This window comes from Ranitomeya imitator, chromosome 1, assembly GCF_032444005.1.
Source record: "Ranitomeya imitator isolate aRanImi1 chromosome 1, aRanImi1.pri, whole genome shotgun sequence".
NCBI classification, from domain to species: Eukaryota; Metazoa; Chordata; class Amphibia; order Anura; family Dendrobatidae; genus Ranitomeya; species Ranitomeya imitator.
In genome coordinates, this window is record NC_091282.1 from 375,637,767 (window position 1) to 375,658,467 (window position 20,701).

Genomic DNA, 20,701 nt, shown 5'->3' on the forward strand with positions numbered 1-20,701 from the left:
AATGAACTATACAAATCGTTACATAGAACTAAGCCATGTTGGAGAGAAGTGAGGATGAACGCAAATTGCACTCTAGTCTCAGCCCCAATGTAGTAACATTATCCTTGTTTCCTCGCCCCAAAAATACATCTCAGACCCCTCACACTGAATCTTATGTCAAAAAAGATACCTCATTCTCCTCTCCAAACAGCCCCATTCAGCCCCCCCCTGTTAGTGATGGGTCGTTCGCGAACGATCCGGTACCAAAAAGCCAGCTCCCTGCTGTGTATGATGGGAGCCGGCACCCCAGTGAGAGCCACTGAATTCTCTGGATGACTCTCCCTGGGCATAAAATTCTGCCCACCCGAACCAAAAGCGGCTCACTCATCAATTTAATTGGTTATCAGCAAGTAGGCGGAGTTTTGGCAATGGGTGGGCAGGATTTGTGCCTCATTAACCTTAGCTTAAATAGGTGTTCACTTATTGTGAACACATATTTCATAGGGATCCATTTTGCATCTGAAAGAGCCGGCTCTCTTTGGTGAGCGGAGCCAGGATAGCCAGATCACCAAAAAGACCTGACCTTCAGCAGCCACAGCACAAGGCGACTTCCTTTTATCAGGTCTGCACTGGAGAGAGGTCCCTCCCCGTCCTGTGACCTCATCCTCACAGGAGCACCTCAACTCATGGGATCTCTCTACCTATCCCAGCATGCTCTAGCAACTGAGCTGTGACATGCGGTGAAGCACCGCCCACTCAATCATGGTGAGGCTCAGGGAGGCTGGGTCACACGTTTGTGATGCAATGTCAACTTCCAGAGCCCGGAAGTTGACATGACCTCCGCACAGGAGGCATCCAATGTCACGTGATCAGCACTGAGAGTGCAGGGATAGTGCCCATCAGTGGCTGAGATGATGGCAGAAAGCAGAAGATATTTAGGGTATATGCACACGTTGCAGATTTGTCTGGAATTTTCTGCACAGAATGTGCACCTCTTGGCAGAAAACAGGTAAAAAACAGCGCTTTTTTGTGTGCGTTTTTTGTATGCGTTTTTGAAAGCTAAATAAAGATCTACGGTATTATTGAACAAAAAAAAAAAAAAAGATTTGTGATGTCATTTTTTGTCCAACCTCCTCTTTTACATTTGTCCAACCCACAGTCCATTACAGACAAACAGACAGATAGGTCTATAAATAATATCTATCGATCTATCTATTATCTATCTCATTCCTTCTATCTACAGATAGAAGGAATGAGATAGATAGATCTATAGATAGATGTATTCATATATCTATCTATAGATATATCAATAGATATATCTATGGATAGATGTAGATAGATATATGAATAGTTAGATCTACGTATCTATAGATATATCTATAAATATATCTATGGATATATCTATGGATATATTCATAGGTATATCCATAGATACCTTATATACTCGAGTATAAGCTGAGATTTTCAGCCCATTTTTTTGGGCTGAAAGTCCCCCCCACGGCTTACACGCGAGTCATACCCAGGGGTCGGCAGGGGAGAGGGGAGCAGGGGCTGTCTAATAATACTCACCTGCTCCGGGCGCGTCCCTGCACGTCCCTGGTTCCCCGACGCCCCAGCTTCTTCCTGTACTGAGGGGTCACATGGTACCGCTCATTACAGTAATGAATATGCGGCTCCACCTCCCGTAGGATTGCTGCGGATTGGCCTGACACAATGGAAGTCAATGGGTGCAGAAACGCTGCAGTTCTGCACAAAGAATTGACATGTGCGGTAAAAAAAATGCTGCAAATCCGAACTTTTTTTTACCACAGCATGGGCACTGCGGATTTGAGGCAATTCCGCTCGTCCAAAAACGCAGCGGAAACGCATCAAAAACCGCAATGTGTGCACATACCCTTAAAGGGAATCTATCATCCCCGGGACACTTTTAACCCCTTAGTGACAGAGCCAATTTGGTACTTAATGACCGAGACAATTTTTAGAATTCTGACCACTGTCACTTTGAGGTTATACCTCTGGAACGCTACAACGGATCCCGCTGATTCTGAAATGGTTTTTTCGTGACATATTGTACTTCATGTTAGTGGTAACATTTCTTCGATATTACTTGCGATTATTTATGAAAAAAGCGGAAATATGGCGAAAATTTTTAAAATTTTGCAATTTTCAAACTTTGTATTTTTATGCCCTTAAATCAGAGAGATATGTCACGAAAAATAGTTAATAAATAACATTTCCCACATGTCTACTTTACATCAGCACAATTTTGGAAACAAAATTTGTTTTTTGTTAGGGAGTTATAAGGGTTAAAAGTTGACCAGCAATTTCTCATTTTTACAACACCATTTTTTTTTTAGGGACCACATCACATTTGAAGTCATTTTGAGGGGTCTATATGATAGAAAATAACGAAGTGTGACACCATTCTAAAAACTACACCCCTGAAGGTTCTCAAAACCACATTCAAGAAGTTTATTAACCCTTTACGTGCTTCACAGGAACTGAAACAATGTGGAAGGAAAAAATGAACATTTAACTTTTTTTTGCAAACATCTTAATTCAGAACCATTTTTTTTATTTTCACATGTGTAAAAACAGAAATGTAACCATAAATTTTGTTATGCAATTTCTCCTGAATGCACCAATACCCCATATGTGGGGGTAAACCACTTTTTGGGCGCACTGCAGAACTTGGAAGTGAAGGAGTGCCGTTTGACTTTTTCAATGCAGAATTGGCTGGAATTGAGATCGGACGCCATGTTGCGTTTGCAGAGCCCCTGGTGTGCCTAAACAGTGGAAACCCCCCACAAGTAACACCATTTTGGAAACTAGACCCCTTAAGGAACTTATCTACATGTGTAGTGAGCACTTTGAACCCCCATGTGCTTCACAGAAGTTTATAACGTAGAGCCGAAAAAATTAAAAATAATTCTTTTTTTACAAAAATGATCTTTTCACCCCCAATTTTTTATTTTCTCAAGGGTAGCAAGACAAATTGGACCCCAAATGTTGTTGTGCAATTTGTCCTGAGTATGTCGATACCCCGTATGTGGGGGTAAACCTCTGTTTCGGTGCACTGCGGAGCTCGGAAGGGAAGGAGCGCCGTTTGACTTTTTAATCTCTTAATTGTGAGAGCGGACGCCATTTTGGGTTTGTAGATGTGCCTAACAGCAGAAACCCCCCACAACGGACCTGATTTTGGAAACTACACCCCTCAAAGATTTTAATCAGGGGTATATTGAGCAATTTGAACCCACATGTAAGCGGTTTATACCTTGTGGGAATAAAAGGACTAGAAATAGGAAAAACCCAATGTGGCTAAACAAAGAAGTAAGACAGGCAATTAACAGTAAAAAGAAAGCATTTGCACTACTAAAGCAGGATGGCACCATTGAAGCTCTAAAAAACTATAGGGAGAAAAATACTTTATCTAAAAAACTAATTAAAGCTGCCAAAAAGGAAACAGAGAAGCACATTGCTAAGGAGAGTAAAACTAATCCCAAACTGTTCTTCAACTATATCAATAGTAAAAGAATAAAAACTGAAAATGTAGGCCCCTTAAAAAATAGTGAGGAAAGAATGGTTGTAGATGACGAGGAAAAAGCTAACATATTAAACACCTTCTTCTCCACGGTATTCACGGTGGAAAATGAAATGCTAGGTGAAATCCCAATAAACAATGAAAACCCTATATTAAGGGTCACCAATCTAACCCAAGAAGAGGTGCGAAACCGGCTAAATAAGATTAAAATAGATAAATCTCCGGGTCCGGATGGCATACACCCACGAGTACTAAGAGAACTAAGTAATGTAATAGATAAACCATTATTTCTTATTTTTAGGGACTCTATAGCGACAGGGTCTGTTCCGCAGGATTGGCGCATAGCAAATGTGGTGCCAATATTCAAAAAGGGCTCTAAAAGTGAACCTGGAAATTATAGGCCAGTAAGTCTAACCTCTATTGTTGGTAAAATATTTGAAGGGTTTCTGAGGGATGTTATTCTGGATTATCTCAATGAGAATAACTGTTTAACTCCATATCAGCATGGGTTTATGAGAAATCGCTCCTGTCAAACCAATCTAATCAGTTTTTATGAAGAGGTAAGCTATAGGCTGGACCACGGTGAGTCATTGGACGTGGTATATCTCGATTTTTCCAAAGCGTTTGATACCGTGCCGCACAAGAGGTTGGTACACAAAATGAGAATGCTTGGTCTGGGGGAAATTGTGTGTAAATGGGTTAGTAACTGGCTTAGTGATAGAAAGCAGAGGGTGGTTATAAATGGTATAGTCTCTAACTGGGTCGCTGTGACCAGTGGGGTACCGCAGGGGTCAGTATTGGGACCTGTTCTCTTCAACATATTCATTAATGATCTGGTAGAAGGTTTACACAGTAAAATATCGATATTTGCAGATGATACAAAACTATGTAAAGCAGTTAATACAAGAGAAGATAGTATTCTGCTACAGATGGATCTGGATAAGTTGGAAACTTGGGCTGAAAGGTGGCAGATGAGGTTTAACAATGATAAATGTAAGGTTATACACATGGGAAGAAGGAATCAATGTCACCATTACACACTGAATGGGAAACCACTGGGTAAATCTGACAGGGAGAAGGACTTGGGGATCCTAGTTAATGATAAACTTACCTGGAGCAGCCAGTGCCAGGCAGCAGCTGCCAAGGCAAACAGGATCATGGGGTGCATTAAAAGAGGTCTGGATACACATGATGAGAGCATTATACTGCCTCTGTACAAATCCCTAGTTAGACCGCACATGGAGTACTGTGTCCAGTTTTGGGCACCGGTGCTCAGGAAGGATATAATGGAACTAGAGAGAGTACAAAGGAGGGCAACAAAATTAATAAAGGGGATGGGAGAACTACAATACCCAGATAGATTAGCGAAATTAGGATTATTTAGTCTAGAAAAAAGACGACTGAGGGGCGATCTAATAACCATGTATAAGTATATAAGGGGACAATACAAATATCTCGCTGAGGATCTGTTTATACCAAGGAAGGTGACGGGCACAAGGGGGCATTCTTTGCGTCTGGAGGAGAGAAGGTTTTTCCACCAACATAGAAGAGGATTCTTTACTGTTAGGGCAGTGAGAATCTGGAATTGCTTGCCTGAGGAGGTGGTGATGGCGAACTCAGTCGAGGGGTTCAAGAGAGGCCTGGATGTCTTCCTGGAGCAGAACAATATTGTATCATACAATTAGGTTCTGTAGAAGGACGTAGATCTGGGGATTTATTATGATGGAATATAGGCTGAACTGGATGGACAAATGTCTTTTTTCGGCCTTACTAACTATGTTACTATGTTACATAGTAACATAGTAACATAGTTAGTAAGGCCGAAAAAAGACATTTGTCCATCCAGTTCAGCCTATATTCCATCATAATAAATACCCAGATCTACGTCCTTCTACAGAACCTAATAATTGTATGATACAATATTGTTCATAGTAACATAGTTAGTAAGGCCGAAAAAAGACATTTGTCCATCCAGTTCAGACACAGAGTTTGATAACATTAGGTCGTCATATTGAAAAAATTCATTTTTTTCCACGAAAACCTTGTTTTAGACCTGAATGTCTCACTTTTTTCAGAAATAACATCAAAAAGTGGACCACACAATTCGTTACCCACTTTATTATGAGCGCAGCGATAGCCTATATGTAGTCAAAAAGTTCTGTTTGGACAAATGGCAGGGCTTGGACAGAAAGTGGCACAATGTGACAAATTTGGCTTTATTTGAAATTGAAGATCCAAGACCCATTCAAAGCTTCTAGAGACATTGAACAAAAAAGAAAATCCTTCCAGGAATTATTACTCAGAGGGAGGCATGCTCCTAAAACACATTGGCTGACTATAAAATTGGTCTTGCTAAGGCTACGTTCACACTAGCGTTGCGCCGCCCTGCGTCGGCGACGCAACGCGCGACGCACGCAAAAACGCACGCAAAAACGCGCGCGTTTTGCGACGCATGCGTCGTTTTTTGACCAAAATCGGACGCACAGAAAATGCAACTTGTTGCATTTTCTTGCGTCCGACGCTAGCGTCGAAAACGACGCAAGTGTCAAAAAACTCCACCCAAAAAACGCACGCGTCCCCTATGTTAAACATAGGGGCGCGTCGCCGCTGCGTCGCCGGTGCAACAGCGACGCACATTGGCGGAACGCCAATGTGAACGTAGCCTAACAAAACAGTTGTCCCGCATTTGCGTATATTGTAGCAGGAAGAGTAAACTGTACTGGAATGAAGGGCAAAATGTGTAGGAAAATGCAGCCAACTATGTGGCAAAGCGGACTTTGTTCCAAAGATGAAAGAACACCATCAGGGCTAGAATGGCAGACTTTTTCAGAGACTGGTCATACAACGTCCTTTTAGCTCCATCAATCCCTATATGAGAGACGAATGTGCCAATAGACGTGGTACACCATAGCAAGCTCCCACCCGCCAAGGTCAGAACCGCTATATGCACAAAGCAACCAGTTCTCTATAGAAATTATTGTCTGGTACCAGAGGTACGGCAAGAACCATAAAGTAAAGCCCATAGTGTATAAGTACAGAACTTCCTAATTTTTTAGAAATCCTACAATAAAATGATCATGCCCGTATCATCAACATAAATATAAGTAATATAGATGGAAGCCAAAGTTTTGTGTAGCAAGACAGTCGTAAAAACAGTCAGTTAGATAAATGGTCAAAAATGTTTGTGAGTAATCAAGTCCTAGAACTCATTTTCAGATGATCTCACTTTTCAAGATAATTTCTGGGGTCCACATTCTAACGCTTATTGACGTGGGAACGTTGACGAGAATTTGTTGGATTAGTAGTTTGGTATGGGATTGATCGAGTCCTAGAATTTTCGCATGACCTGACTTTGCAAGAACATTTGTGGGGTCCACACTCTAGAGCGTACAGACGTGGGTACGTGGATGAGAATTTGTTGGGATAGTAGTTTGGCATGGGATTGATCAAGTTCTGGAATTAATTGTGAAATGGGGTAAAAGGTGATCTACTAATTAAAATATTCTTTATCAATTGTTCAAAATTGTTCTACTGGGGCCACTAAGCAGAAAATAAAAATTATTGAAAAAACAAACAAACTGGCAGCTTTAACAATAGCGTCTGTTTCCATTGTCGTTATGTCACCCTTTCCCACCACTAACAAGGGTCCCTCAGGAAGTTCTTTTTCGAAAACAGGTTGCCAACATTCCCTCCCCTTTGTGCTTCCTGTGCTATTGACATCCCCCTCCCAGATTGAGCCCCCCTTGATACAGTTGCCACCGTCCCATACAGGTGTGCACTTGGCTGCAAGAGAGCCTGTGAGGTACCGGGTATAGGGTTAGGTAGACTGTGTGAGAGTGCTATTGTAGTGGAAGCGTTGGGAGGAGAGGCCATTGCTTGGAGCATCTTGTGTGGGTTGTTGTGAACAGGTAATTAAGAACCACAATGGACATTGAAGTTCAGAGCACACAAAGTGACCTGACAATTACCAAAAACATAGGACGAGCTCTGAGACGTGGGAACTCCGCTGACCGCAATCCCCAATCCTATCACACAACACCAGAGGTAGCCGTGGATTGCGCCTAATGCTCCCTATGCAACTCGGCACAGCCTGAGAAACTAACCAGCCCTGAAGATAGAAAAATAAGCCTACCTTGCCTCAGAGAAACTCCCCAAAGGAAAAGGCAGCCCCCCACATATAATGACTGTGAGTAAAGATGAAAACACAAACACAGAGATGAAATAGATTTAGCAAAGTGAGGCCCGACTTACTGAATAGACCGAGGATAGGAAAGATAGCTTTGCGGTCAACACAAAAACCTACAAACAACCACGCAGAGGGGCAAAAAGACCCTCCGCACCGACTAACGGTACGGAGGTGCTCCCTCTGCGTCTCAGAGCTTCCAGCAAGCAAGAAAAACCAACAAAGCAAGCTGGACAGAAAAAAATAGCAAACAAAAATAACACAAGCAAAACTTAGCTTATGCAGGACAGACTGGCCACAGGAATGATCCAGGAGGAAGCAAGACCAATACTAGAACATTGACTGGAGGCCAGGATCAAAGCACTAGGTGGAGTTAAATAGAGCAGCACCTAACGACTTAACCTCATCACCTGAGGAAGGAAACTCAGAAGCCGCAGTACCACTCTCATCCACCAAAGGAAGCTCATAGACAGAACCAGCCGAAGTACCACTCACGACCACAGGAGGGAGCTTGGCCACAGAATTCACAACAGTGGGTGTGCGGCTAAATTGGCAGTGGAAGTGACAGTAGAAAGGGTCGGTGCCGAGGACGATCCAGGCGGGAGCATTGCTAGATAGGGGAAAGGTTCGGTGCCCCATTGGAAACCACTGAGACAGGATACATGGGTAAAGCTTGTTCACTTCCCAAAGGAAAATAGTATTGGCCGTTAGTGGTCATTACTGGGTAACAAGGCTTTGGTGATGTGGTGTATAGCCTTAGTCTAAGATGTTCACCACCAGGAGCAGCACATTTGCCATCCAGAAAATGGCTACCGTCAGAATTACATTTGCCATCCACAGAATGGCCGCCGCCAGCATGAACACATTTGCCATCCATAAAATGGCTGCTACCAGCATTAACAAATTTACCATCCACAAAATGGATCCTACCATCATTAACAAATTTACCATCCACAAAATGGATGCTACCAGCATTAACAAATTTACCATTCACAAAATGGCTACTACCAGCATTAACAAATTTACCATTCACAAAATGGATGCTACCAGCATTAACAAATTTACCATTCACAAAATGGCTGCCGTCAGCACTAACAAATTTGCCATTCACAAGATGGCCGCCGTCAGCACTAACAAATTTGCCATTCACAAGATGGCCGCCGTCAGCACTAACAAATTTGCCATTCACAAGATGGCCGCCGTCAGCACTAACAAATTTGCCATTCACAAGATGGCCGCCGTCAGCACTAACAAATTTGCCATTTACAAGATGGCCGCCGTCAGGGTTAGCACATGGCTCTGGGCCACCATTATAAGGTGGTGGCCCCTCACAGGATATATTTTTGTAATACACATAACTCAAAACTCTGCCCTTTTTATTCCTTTCCTCTTCTACCCAATTTTCTCTATACAGACTTTCAGAGACTCTCTCCCATGCCCTAGCAGTAGACAACAATCCATTATCTTCTAGGATACCTTTTCTTTCTTTCAAGACAATCTTCCACTCCAGGGGCTGTAACCTTCCCCTTCTGGCATTCCACACAACTTCATAAGCTTTTTACATTGTTTAACATGACTCTTCCCTTCACGAGTCGCTACTAATGTACACGGGTCTAACTTGCCATCTGAATTTGGCTTAGTGCCAATACGGCAGAACTGCATTAATTTCTCCATCTTTCTATAGATATTTATATCTCTATCAAGATAACAAACACCAAACAAACAATAAGACGGGGGAGATGACTCAAACCTGAGATTCTAAAGAGAACTTCCTGAGGGACCCTTGTTAGTGGTGGGAAAGGGTGACATAACGACAATGGAAACAGACGCTATTGTTAAAGCTGCCAATTCTCGGTTAGAGCATAATGGAGGTGTAGCTAGAGCTATAGTGTAAGCAGGAGGGGCGACTATTCAAGCTGACAGTCAAATCATTGTTGAGTCACATGGTCAGATAGCTGTTGGGGACATAGTGGTGACTAAAGCTGGCAATCTTCCATGTAGAATGATCATACACGCTGTGACCCCTACTTTTGACCCTATTCATCCAGACGTTAGTGCTCAACAACTTCATGCAGCAATAACTCGCATTTTAGAGTATGCGAATATTAGTGAGCAAATTGAGACCTTGACAATTCCGGTGCCATCTCTACTCCCGCCTCAGGTGTCACCACCAACAGTGCCAATGCTCATGTCTGAGGAGCCCACCCTCTACGTCAAGTTTACACCCCAGCAAGCTGCTACTCTGTTGTACCAAGCTCCAGATCCAGAAAAACAGCCGATGCCTTTCTACAGAAGCATGCTTCAAATCCAAAGTACTTACCCAGCTACGTGGCAAGATCTAATTTCCCTGTCAAATCTTAAAGCAGTCGATGCATATTGGCCTGTTATGGATATCGTGTTCAATGATGACTCACTTGCCAGTGACAAGACATGGGACTCTGGTGTTGAGTTCTGCCAAGAACCCAAGACATGGGCCTCGGATGAGCTGGCTGACCTATCACTTATTGTCGCCAAAGGATTCCAGATGCCTCAAAGCTGATGCAGCCATTGTACAAAGACCTCAAGACATCAGCGTTTCCACTATGTACCAAATCCGTGGAAGCTTTCTACGCTCTTAAACAGGCCATACAGTCTGCACCAGCTTTTGGAATCCCAAATTCTGATATCATCTGAGGACATCCAGTTCTCTTAATGGCTCCACACGACATAATTGCTATTCCTGCAACCCTAAGCATCTGTTCGTGCAGCGTCATATGAGACTACAATATTCGCTGTTGGTTCCGGATAATGTCACTCTTGTCCGCTGCAGCATCTTCAAACTGTCCATGCTGCTTCCTCTTTCCAGGGGGGATGTGGATGATGATGCTCATGCTCTCGGAGAAGATGCCTCTACACACTCAAAGGAGGATCATGACTGTCTTGAACAAATGCAGAAAGAAGTAGCCTCCAAGAAAAACGTGTCTGAAGACCCATTCCCACATGCTGACCTGACGTTCCTCACTGATGGTTCCAGATTTGCAGATGAAACGGGAAGGTTCCATACGGGATATGCCGTGGTTACACATGACCAGGTCATCTCAGCTGGATCACTACCACCGCACATGTCTGCACAAGAAGCGGAACTTAAAGCTTTGACGTTGGCTTGTCAGGAAGCAACGGAGAAGGTGGTCAACCTCTACACGGATTCAAGATATGCTTTCGGAGTGGCTCATGACTTCGGCAGTATCTGGGCAGCCAGAGGATACCTAACGTCCAGTGGAACTCCTGTAAAACATGCTGCTACCATACAAGAACTTGTGGCCGCTCTTGATCTACGTTCGGAGGTTGCAGTGATCAAGATCAAAGCTCTACGGAAGATTGGATTCTCCAGAAGCAAGGAGGAACTTCTTTGCTGACAAAACAGTAAAAACCTATGCTGCTGATCCATTTGGGAAAGAGAAAGCAGCGGTGTACGTGTCACAAAACACTGAAGAAGGGACTAAAGGCTCTCTTATGAGGATTATCCATCTACATCAAGACATTGGATGATGAAAAGAAGCCATGACAAGAAGGAGGAGCTAAAAAAGGATGAAGATGGAGTCTGGAGGGTGAACAAAAAGTTCTGTCTACCCCGTAATCTGTATTCCTCGGAGACAGAATGGGCACACGGTATCGCCCAGAGGCCAGAATCAGATGATTGACCTGATTTGGAAGACTTACATGGCACTTGGGATCTCTACTGTCACCCAAAAATACTGCAATTCCTGCCTTGTGTGTGCAACATGCAATCCAGCACCGCCCCAGAAAGTTACTCAGAAACATTGGCTAAACCACTCTATCCCTTTCGGAGGATTCAGATTGATCACATTCTCTGGTGTCTATAGCATCTGTATTGTCATGAAGCCTCTGATGTCATAGTGACACTTAACACTGGTGGGTTAGGGAACCACGGTGGGATCAAGATAAAAAAAGGGTTAATAAAGTATTTAGGGGGGACTGTTGAGGAGAGCCATAAGATCAAATACTTAATTAACCCCAAGCCATAAGAGATTGAGAGAAGTGACCCATAACGTGTATTGTTTGATCTTACATAAGTTTTTGAGATGAAAGTAAGACACTAAAGATGGCTGCCATTTCCTGTATCAGAGAGCCATGTGGCTGCCTGGCTGGTATCCAAGATGACGCCCACTCTGGTCACCTCATGGATCCACCCACAGTGACGCCCACCTTGATGACCTCATGGACCAACCCACCCTGATGACTTCATGGATCCACCCATTGACTTGCTCATTGCCCAACCCACTAACCAATGGAATGCATCTGATCACTCCCATTTTAGAGCTAACCGAGCCCCCTTACAGGGGATATGTAACCATGTATTCTGACTGAATAAAGTCTCTTTTTCCCTTGCAGCTGGGCCATAGATTGATCATGGAGAGTTTACATATGACTGTGTGTTGTTATATGTTTATTTCTTTGGTGCGCACCTGATCAATATCCATTAGGCCAGGAGTAGGCAACTTAAGTGAAGTGAACATTTTATTATTAAATTGTTCAACCTAACAATTATAGGTGGTGTGGTAGGTCTCAAAACAGGGGGAGATACAAAGGCCTGGTTGGGATGGGCATGTGGGGCAATAGAATCGGGGATCACTCCGTCAGCCATGCTTTCTGCAAACTCGGCATCTTTTTTGAGGATACCTTTGGGTGGGAGTGACAGGGACAGGGTGAGGAAAATGGCGTTCTGAAAGTCTCCGGGAATCCTCAGAGTCGAAGGCTTCCCCCGGTGCCATTGACTTTTTCCTGAAAGTGCAGGAACGTAAGTGGTCCTTGGGATTTTTTATACAGGACAAAGCTGTTATATGTGGCAGTTTGAATAAGGTAGATTGCCACCTTTTTATACCACGCCCTGGTCTTCCTCTTGACCAGGTATGGTTGCAGAACCTGGTCTGACAGTTCTACGCCACCCATATGTTTGTTATAGTCACAGACTGACCGCGACGTCACTGAAGGTCCTTCACTCACCGCATTCTAAGGAACAGAGGGAAATGCTAGCAGCGCTGTGATCCAGGGCCCGTCCGAGGGTGAGTATATCCATGTTTTTTATTTTTATTCTTTATTTTTTACATGAATATGGATCCCAGGGCCTGAAGGAGAGTCTCCTCTCCTCCAGACCCTGGGAACCACACGCCGAAATGCAGGATCGCTCCCTGCACATGCCGTACCCGGCGTATAAGACGACCCCTGACTTTTGGGACAATTTTTAGGGGTCAAAAAGTCATCTTATACGCTGGGAAATACGGTAATTCTTACTTCTGTGACCAACACGATACATCATGCCATATTTCAACTTTGTATTTACTGATATTAACAGAAATTTGTGGAAAACTGAACAGTCATGGTTGGTCTATATCTGCTGTGTTAGCTGTAGTGGAAGACATGTCGGTCCCAATTATACTATTTCTATTCTCATGACAGTTATTCCACTTCAGTGATGTCAGGCCCTCATTTTTTAAAATGTGAAAACTCCACGTGGTGTTCATCTGCTGGATTAGGTGTAGTGGAAAACCTTTAACCGAAAGAAGAAAGGGGGGCTCAAATTATAAGCTCATCCATAAATAAATAATTATATCCCAAAGCAGAAAAATGGATCACAGAGCAATTAAAATTTTAAATTTTATTGATGATTATAATTAAAAAAGACTAATTTCATCATCATTTTGATAAATACATGAAAAACAATAAACAGGGTTAAAGTGACACCAAGTGACACGTCCGGTAGGTGGTCAAAACAATCCAAAGGGCATATCAAAAAATTAATAAACAGCTAAGCCGATAATATTAAATAATATTGATATACAACAGGCCATAGGCTACCAGTGCATTTGTGTGCAAAAAGGCAAATAATAAATACAAGTATAAAATAGCCTGCACACAATTACCAACTGCAAGAGGTTTAAGAAAGTGTGCCTCCTATATGATTAAACAATGTAACTACAGAATGTACATAGCACCCAATGCAGATATGTCATGCCATAGCCAGATACTAAGGGATACAATTATAATTGAAGCCCCCGAGGAAGCATTATAGTGAAACACACGTTGGGGTTGTACTTCACGTCCTCCTTTCAAGGTTGGTCTAATATGGGCATTTTTTAATTGATTGTCAATCTTCAGCGTGCCTTTTAGGGACTTCAATTATAATTGTATCCCTTAGTATCTGGCTATGGCATGACATATCTGCATTGGGTGCTCTGTACATTCTGTAGTTACATTGTTTAATCATATAGGAGGCACCCTTTCTTAAATCTCTTGCAGTTGGTAATTGTCTGTAGAGGGAAATAAAAAATATTATTTTTTTTTTTTTAAATAAGCGTAACATAAAAATCTGATTTTGAATAGGTAATTTTCTGATTATAACTTCCCTTTTAGATGGGATTGTCCAAGTAATGGATGATCCTTTAATTGAATTTGTATATTTACATGAATTATTTAAGTCTGTATTTAAGGTGAGTCTGTCACATTGGATAACTCTGTTAACCTACATATATAGGGTTAATCTGCAGGTTAATAGCAATAGGAAGGTGCTCTGCCACCATACTGAAAGTGCTGCACGTGGGAGAAAACAAACTCTTCTTTCTGGGAGCTAAGGTCTTTCAGTCGTACAGCCGCGGCGGCACACCTGAATGACTGAAAGCCGGCTGCTCCTTTAAGAAATAAAAGTTTGTTTGATCTTGAGCACCTTTCTGTTATTAACCTTCAGATTAATTTTATATCTGCAGGTTATTAGCATTAGCTGACGTGATAGGTTCTTTTTAAACTTCCAGCGCAGCGTTTTTTCACCAAATCCGCAAAGGGTAGCCGAAGCAATGTTAATCAATGGGAAACCACTGTGGACATGCTGTGGAAAAATTCTGCACTGATTTGCAGTGTTTTATTTTCTGCAGCATGTCAATTCTTTTTGTGGATCTGCAGCATTTCTGCAGCTATCGACTTGCATTGAGTCAGTCAAATCTGCAGCTAAACCGCATGGGTGAAAAGATTTGTGGATTTGCGTGCCAAAAACGCTGCAGAAAGGAAAGAGGAAGAGTGTGTGGGCGGAGACTGTGAGCAGAGAATATGTGTGGGTGTCTGTGTGTGTGTGTGTAGCTAGGCATCATCTCATGGGACTACTCCCATCCGGCTAGGTCTGCTTTCACATATAACATTGACAGCATGAGCCGACAGTAGTCCCATCATCCGACTGTGTTCAATTGTAAAACAAAAAAAAAACACATTCATACTCAAACTCCTAATCCCCGATGTCTGTGTCTCCGGCAAAAAACAACAACCCAACAACATATACTTACCTTTCCGTCGTAGTCCATTTAATAACGAGTGTCCCACGACGATCTCGCGTGTAGAACAGTCACATCAGGAGATGTGACTGCTCTACCCTGCCGCCAGTGATACACTTACAGGAGGTAATCCCTCCCATTGTGTATCACTTCGTCGCCGTGAGAGTTCACCGGAGTTCGTGCTGTCACTTGCGGTACCGCTGGTGCTGTGAGTGAGAGCACGAACTCCGGTGAACTCTCAGTGATACACTGACAGAGGATAATCGTTCCCGCAGTGTATCACCGGAGGCGGGTAGAGCGGTCACATCCCCGGTATGACTGTTCTACACATGAGATCGTCGTGGGACACTCGGTAAATGGACTACGTCTGATAGAGAGTATTTATGTTGGTTTATTATTTTATTTTTGTTGCAGGAGATCCAGTGATTCGGGGCTTAGGCGATGCAGTAAGTATGGTAAATTAAGATTAATAAAGCAGTCTGTGTGATTATTTCAAATAAAGGACTTTATTCTGACTGCCTTTATTTACCACATAACTATAGGATAAGTAATGGATAGGCATCTTATAGATGCTTCTCCATTACTAAGCCATGGGCTTGATGTCACCTGACAATACAAAGGTGATATCAACCCCACAAATATAACCCCACCTGCCACTGCTACAGGGCAAGTGGGAATAGCGAGGCTAAGTGCCAGAATTGGCGCATCTATAAGATACACCATTTCTGGGGCAGCTGAGAGGTGATGTTTTTAGCCTGGGGAGGGTGCCAATGTACATGGCCCCTTCCCAGCCTTTTAATATCAGCCCGCAGCGGTCTATATAACCTTTGCTGGTTCAATTTTATAGGGGGTCCGCATGTCAATTTTTTTGGGGGGGTTCCCCTGTAAACTGGCCAGTAAAGGCTATGCAAACATTTGTGAGCGGATATTAATATCCTGGGAACCTTTATGACTATTGGCTCCTTCCCAGAATATTAACATCAGCCATCAGCTTTCCCTCTGCTGGTTATGAAAATTACGCCGGAGCCCACGCAATTTATTTATTTTTTTTAAATTTTTTGAAAAATAAACAGATTTTGCATTTCACGCAGATTTCTGAGGGTATGTTCCCACAGTCAGTAAACACTGTGGGTTGGACGCTGCGTACATTTGCAGCATTTAACCCGCAGCGGCTAGATGTTAAGGCATAGTGGATGGGATTTCAAGAAATCCCATGTCCACTATGCATGCATCGGCGCCCGAGACTTCCCTGCAGAGAAGGACATGCAGTGCGTCTTTACAGATCACAGCATGTATTGGGCTCGGTGATTCCGCACGGTTCAATGAACACCTGCGTTCAAATGCCAGCAGCGCTGTGGACACAGTGAACATGTGCTTCATCCAAAGGGCTACTGATTACTGACTGTGGGGACATAGCCTAATAACAGTTGCTGTTTTGTTACAGCATATGTAGATTAATTATGTGAATGCTCCTACATAGGCTGGTGACTGTGTCTGTGTCTTTATTTGTGTTGGTGTGTCTTTATTTAATATTAATGAGGGTATCTGGCTGAAGAGGTTGAACAAGGAAATTACATCACTTTTTTTAAATAATATATCTTTATTTAACTTACAAATCCGCATGAAAATCCGCATCAAATCCGCTCGGAATTTCAACTGCGTTTTCTGCCAAGAGAGGTAGAATGCACGCAGAATTATACACAAACAAATCCGCAATGTGTGCACATAGCCTTAAGTGCCTAGATTCATATTTGTTAATTTTTATTTCTCAAATCCAATAAAATAGTAATCGTTAACTACAACTTATCAAATAGATGAATGTAACATATTCGTTACTTGTAGTCAATAGGATTTCATTGACATTGGTTGGAAAATATTAAAGTCTGTTGGTCTTTTGTTTTTAACAATCTAACATACTTTTTTCTTCTTGTGTAGAAAATCCAAAGAGCAAGAAGATTGGTCAAGATTCAGTTCTAATGAAAATCACAACCTGCCTTATGATTCCACCCTTCTAATTGGACCATGTCTCCCACAGCCACCAATGCCTCTGGTGTGTACCCAGAAGACACCCCAGGACTTGTGTGCTTGCCTCCTATTTCTGATGACCTTCAGTTGATTTGGACACAGGCAGAGCTTACCAGTGAGTTGGATGATCACCCACAGCTAATCCATACTTTTAGTTACTTTCCTTATCCTACAATGCCAGAAATTGCTTTGCTGTGCTTACGATATGGACTACAAATGGAAAAAGTGAAAGCCTGGTTTATGGTACAACGTATTCGCTGTGGCATCAGCTGGTCCTCGGAGGAAATTGAAGAGACGCGTTCACGTTTGGTCTACAATCAGGATCAGTTACATTTCAAGCCTTTGATTGCAGTAGCCAAGAAATCTGGTTTCAGGAATTTAGAAAAATCTTCAGCTCCTTCACCAAAGCGTGATGCAGTGAAAGCGATACTTCCACACTCTTCTTGTGATGTGGCCCCAGAAACTAAGAAACGGAGATTAAATAATACACCTGAGAGAACTGAACAAAGGACCCCAGAGCTGATGAATGACCAAATGAAGGAAAGCTCAAGCAATGTCTCACCAGGCACTTATATACATTGTAAAACAGCTACTGACATAACTCCTGAACCAAAACTGGCACTTATAAGCCAAGTCAAGCCTGAGCCTGAAATGAACTCATCTAGGTTTTCTCCTCTCACTGACCATAAAATGTTGTCTTCATCTTGGCATATTTATGATTTGCAGGGAGTGCAAGCTCATGGGTCTAATGAGAACAGTGGAGGGTTTTGCAAAGAAGACTATTACACACGAGTTATACGACGACAGCGGAAAACCAAAGAACAATTGGCAATACTAAAATCCTTTTTTTTGCAGTGTCAATGGGCTCGTCGTGAAGACTACAAACAACTGGAGGAAATAACTGGATTGCCAAGAGCAGATATCATCCAGTGGTTTGGAGATACACGTTATGCACTTAGACATGGACAGCTGAGGTGGTTCCGTGAAAGTACCAATGAACGCCCCAAATGGTTGGATGAACCACAGTGTTACGTAAATCAGAATGGAAGATTGAGTGAACATAACTCAGGAGAACATGCTGGAGATGTAACATTGGCTCCTGAATTGGGAACACTGAAAACAGAAAGTCAGCCTGCAGGTAAAGTGTTATTAAAATCACCAGAACACTCTATGGCCGGTAGCCCAGGAATTAAATTAACAGAACCATGCTCAGGAAAACCTATGCAAAAAGTTCCAGAAATACATGCTAATATATATGCAACTCCTTCAGGGACACCAAAATCTGCATGTAGCAAATTAAAATCAACTTCTACAATGGTAGCTTCTCCACATTCAGATAATTTTTATCAGGACCATAATCTGTCTGCTCCCCAAAATAACTATGAAATACTAGAGAGATACTGGGAAACTCACCATTGTATACAAGAGGAAGACCTACATTCACTTATAATAAAATCTGGTTTAAGTCGAAAGGAGATAATAGACTGGTTTTGTTACAAATGTAAAGAACCTTTTGAAGTTGAAGTATGTCTGGATGAAGAGGAAGATGATCTGGAGGAGGAGGATGAGGATGAAGTTGTTGTAATTCAAGACTAGTGCAATGATTACAAACATATATTTTTCTGAGGAATGATCTATTTGAATTAAAAAAAGAAAATTATGTTCTACCTATAATTTACTTTGGTACACCTTTTTTATTTATTATTTACATGTAATTTAGTTTTTTTTCTGCTTATTAAGGACTATTGCACATAAATTGTATTTACGTTCCCCAAAAGTTACAGGCCCTGATTCATTAAAGTTTCACCTGAATTCTCCCTTAAATTGCTTTAAAAATGTTATAACTTTTGGTGTTGAAACACTAGTTTCTCCCAGTTCTGCCAAGATGGATCGGGCAGGATGGGGATGTGGTGGGGGCGTTACGCCACAGCTTGTCTAATTCATGACAATCTGTGGTGCTCCCTAAGCCATAATTCTCACTCCAGCCCATGATTGGAATAAGATATCTGGTGTGGAGCACGTCACTTATCAGACATCTCAGATTCATGAAAGTTCATCTCTTCATGAATCAGGAGCATCTGACGCCACCATGTCCCCTCATCAAGTTTGGTGAGAAAATCACCAGTCTTGAATAATCGGGGCCTAAGTTTTCCTTTTGGACATAAACATTAATAAGCCTTCAATGTTTGATTGGTGGTGTGTAGACCTTTAGAAGACCAGCAAATAAAGGGCAGCGGTACTTTTGAACATTGTCTTTCCTTTATTATTTACACAACAGTACTGTACTTACAAGCAGGGCCGGACTGGCCATCTGGCAATTCTGGCAAATGTCAGAAGGGCCTGTCTGGTCATGGGCTGCCTTGTCTGCTACGTAACAGAATCAGTGTTCTCAAGATACCCCATAACTGTTAAGAGTTGTGATGGAGCACAAAGTTGCTGACTCCATCACTTACCCCAGCAGGCCACGGGTATCATTAGAAATATTGGTCTTGGAGAAAATCTTCCTTTCCTCCATCCATGGTAATATTAGTAATATATCCCATCTGGTTCATGGGAATGGGGACAATATGTGCCTGTGTGATTTCAGCCCCAGTCCGTACCTGCTTACAAGTGACAGTGCCTGGTAAAGCAGCTCAGTATCATTCACTTGAATGGAAGGAGCAGCAGTACTATGTAGAGCCTCCTATAAAATCGAGCCGCTATGTATGTTTGTGGCACCTTGGGCTCATCAGCAGGAGTGAGTTTGAAAATCCATCAATCGTAGTGTGTTTATGGTAAAGAATAGAAACTGGTCACAGCAAATCTCAGCATGTTGTCAAAGTGCATGAGTCTTAAAGAGCTTGTCCTCTACGTTAGCATTGATGACTTATCGCTAGGATAGGTCATCAATGTCTGAACGGTCGGGACCTGACACCCCCGCCGATCAGCTGTTATCGGTGCTTGTGGCGGCTGCCGACTGTAAATACTCACTGTGGAGCTGGTCATCTTCTGATGGTGACTACACATTCTCCTCCTCATAGGAGTCAGATGTGCAGTAACCTGCATCGGCCACCATCAGAAGACAGCCAGTTCCGCAAGTGAGTTCTTCCGGCCAGTGGCCGCTGACACCAACAGTTGTTCAGCAGGTGTGCCGGGTGTTGGACCCTCACCGATCAGACATTGATGACCTATCCTAAGAATAGGTCATAAATGGTAAAGTATTGCATAGCCTCTTTTAAGAATTTTTCCTGTTGGTTTTATTAGCATCGTGGTGAGTATTTGGCAGATATAAACACTAACACAAATTGACCACTCCTTTCAATTCTGGTACATTCAAAAGAAAACCATTTGAAAACAAAAATATATTTTAGTCCTGTCTTTTATACTTTCACTTTACTTTGTTTCCACTAATGTGTTTGGCTGGAAATAAAAAACTTGTGAAGGCAGGCTAAGTTTATACTCATACATGCCAGATTGAAAATCCGTTATATGAATTTTAATGTGGTGGTTGTCTGCATAACCATTTTAAGATGAATGGGTCAGTGGCAGAAAATACTGCCATCAAGTTTGCCATATGTCCATACAGGAAAGAAATATATCTTGGTACCGTGTTAGCCAGTAGATAGAAAAATATTTAGAATTGAGAGTCCTCAGTGGTTGATACCTTTTTAATGGCCA

The 20,701-nt window shown here is 42.4% G+C and overlaps 1 protein-coding gene across 2 annotated transcripts in view; it reads left to right on the forward strand.

The window, feature by feature from the left end:
• Nucleotides 1-19,291, forward strand: part of HOMEZ (homeobox and leucine zipper encoding) — a 45,208-nt gene extending 25,917 nt beyond the window's left edge. For both annotated transcript variants that reach the window (XM_069761816.1, XM_069761817.1), the window contains one exon: nt 16,955-19,291. In XM_069761816.1, coding sequence (XP_069617917.1) covers nt 17,042-18,640 — 1,599 coding nt within the window. In that variant the 5' untranslated portion in view covers nt 16,955-17,041 and the 3' untranslated portion in view covers nt 18,641-19,291. The remainder of the gene's footprint in view (nt 1-16,954) is intronic.
• Nucleotides 19,292-20,701: the final 1,410 nt, after the last annotated feature.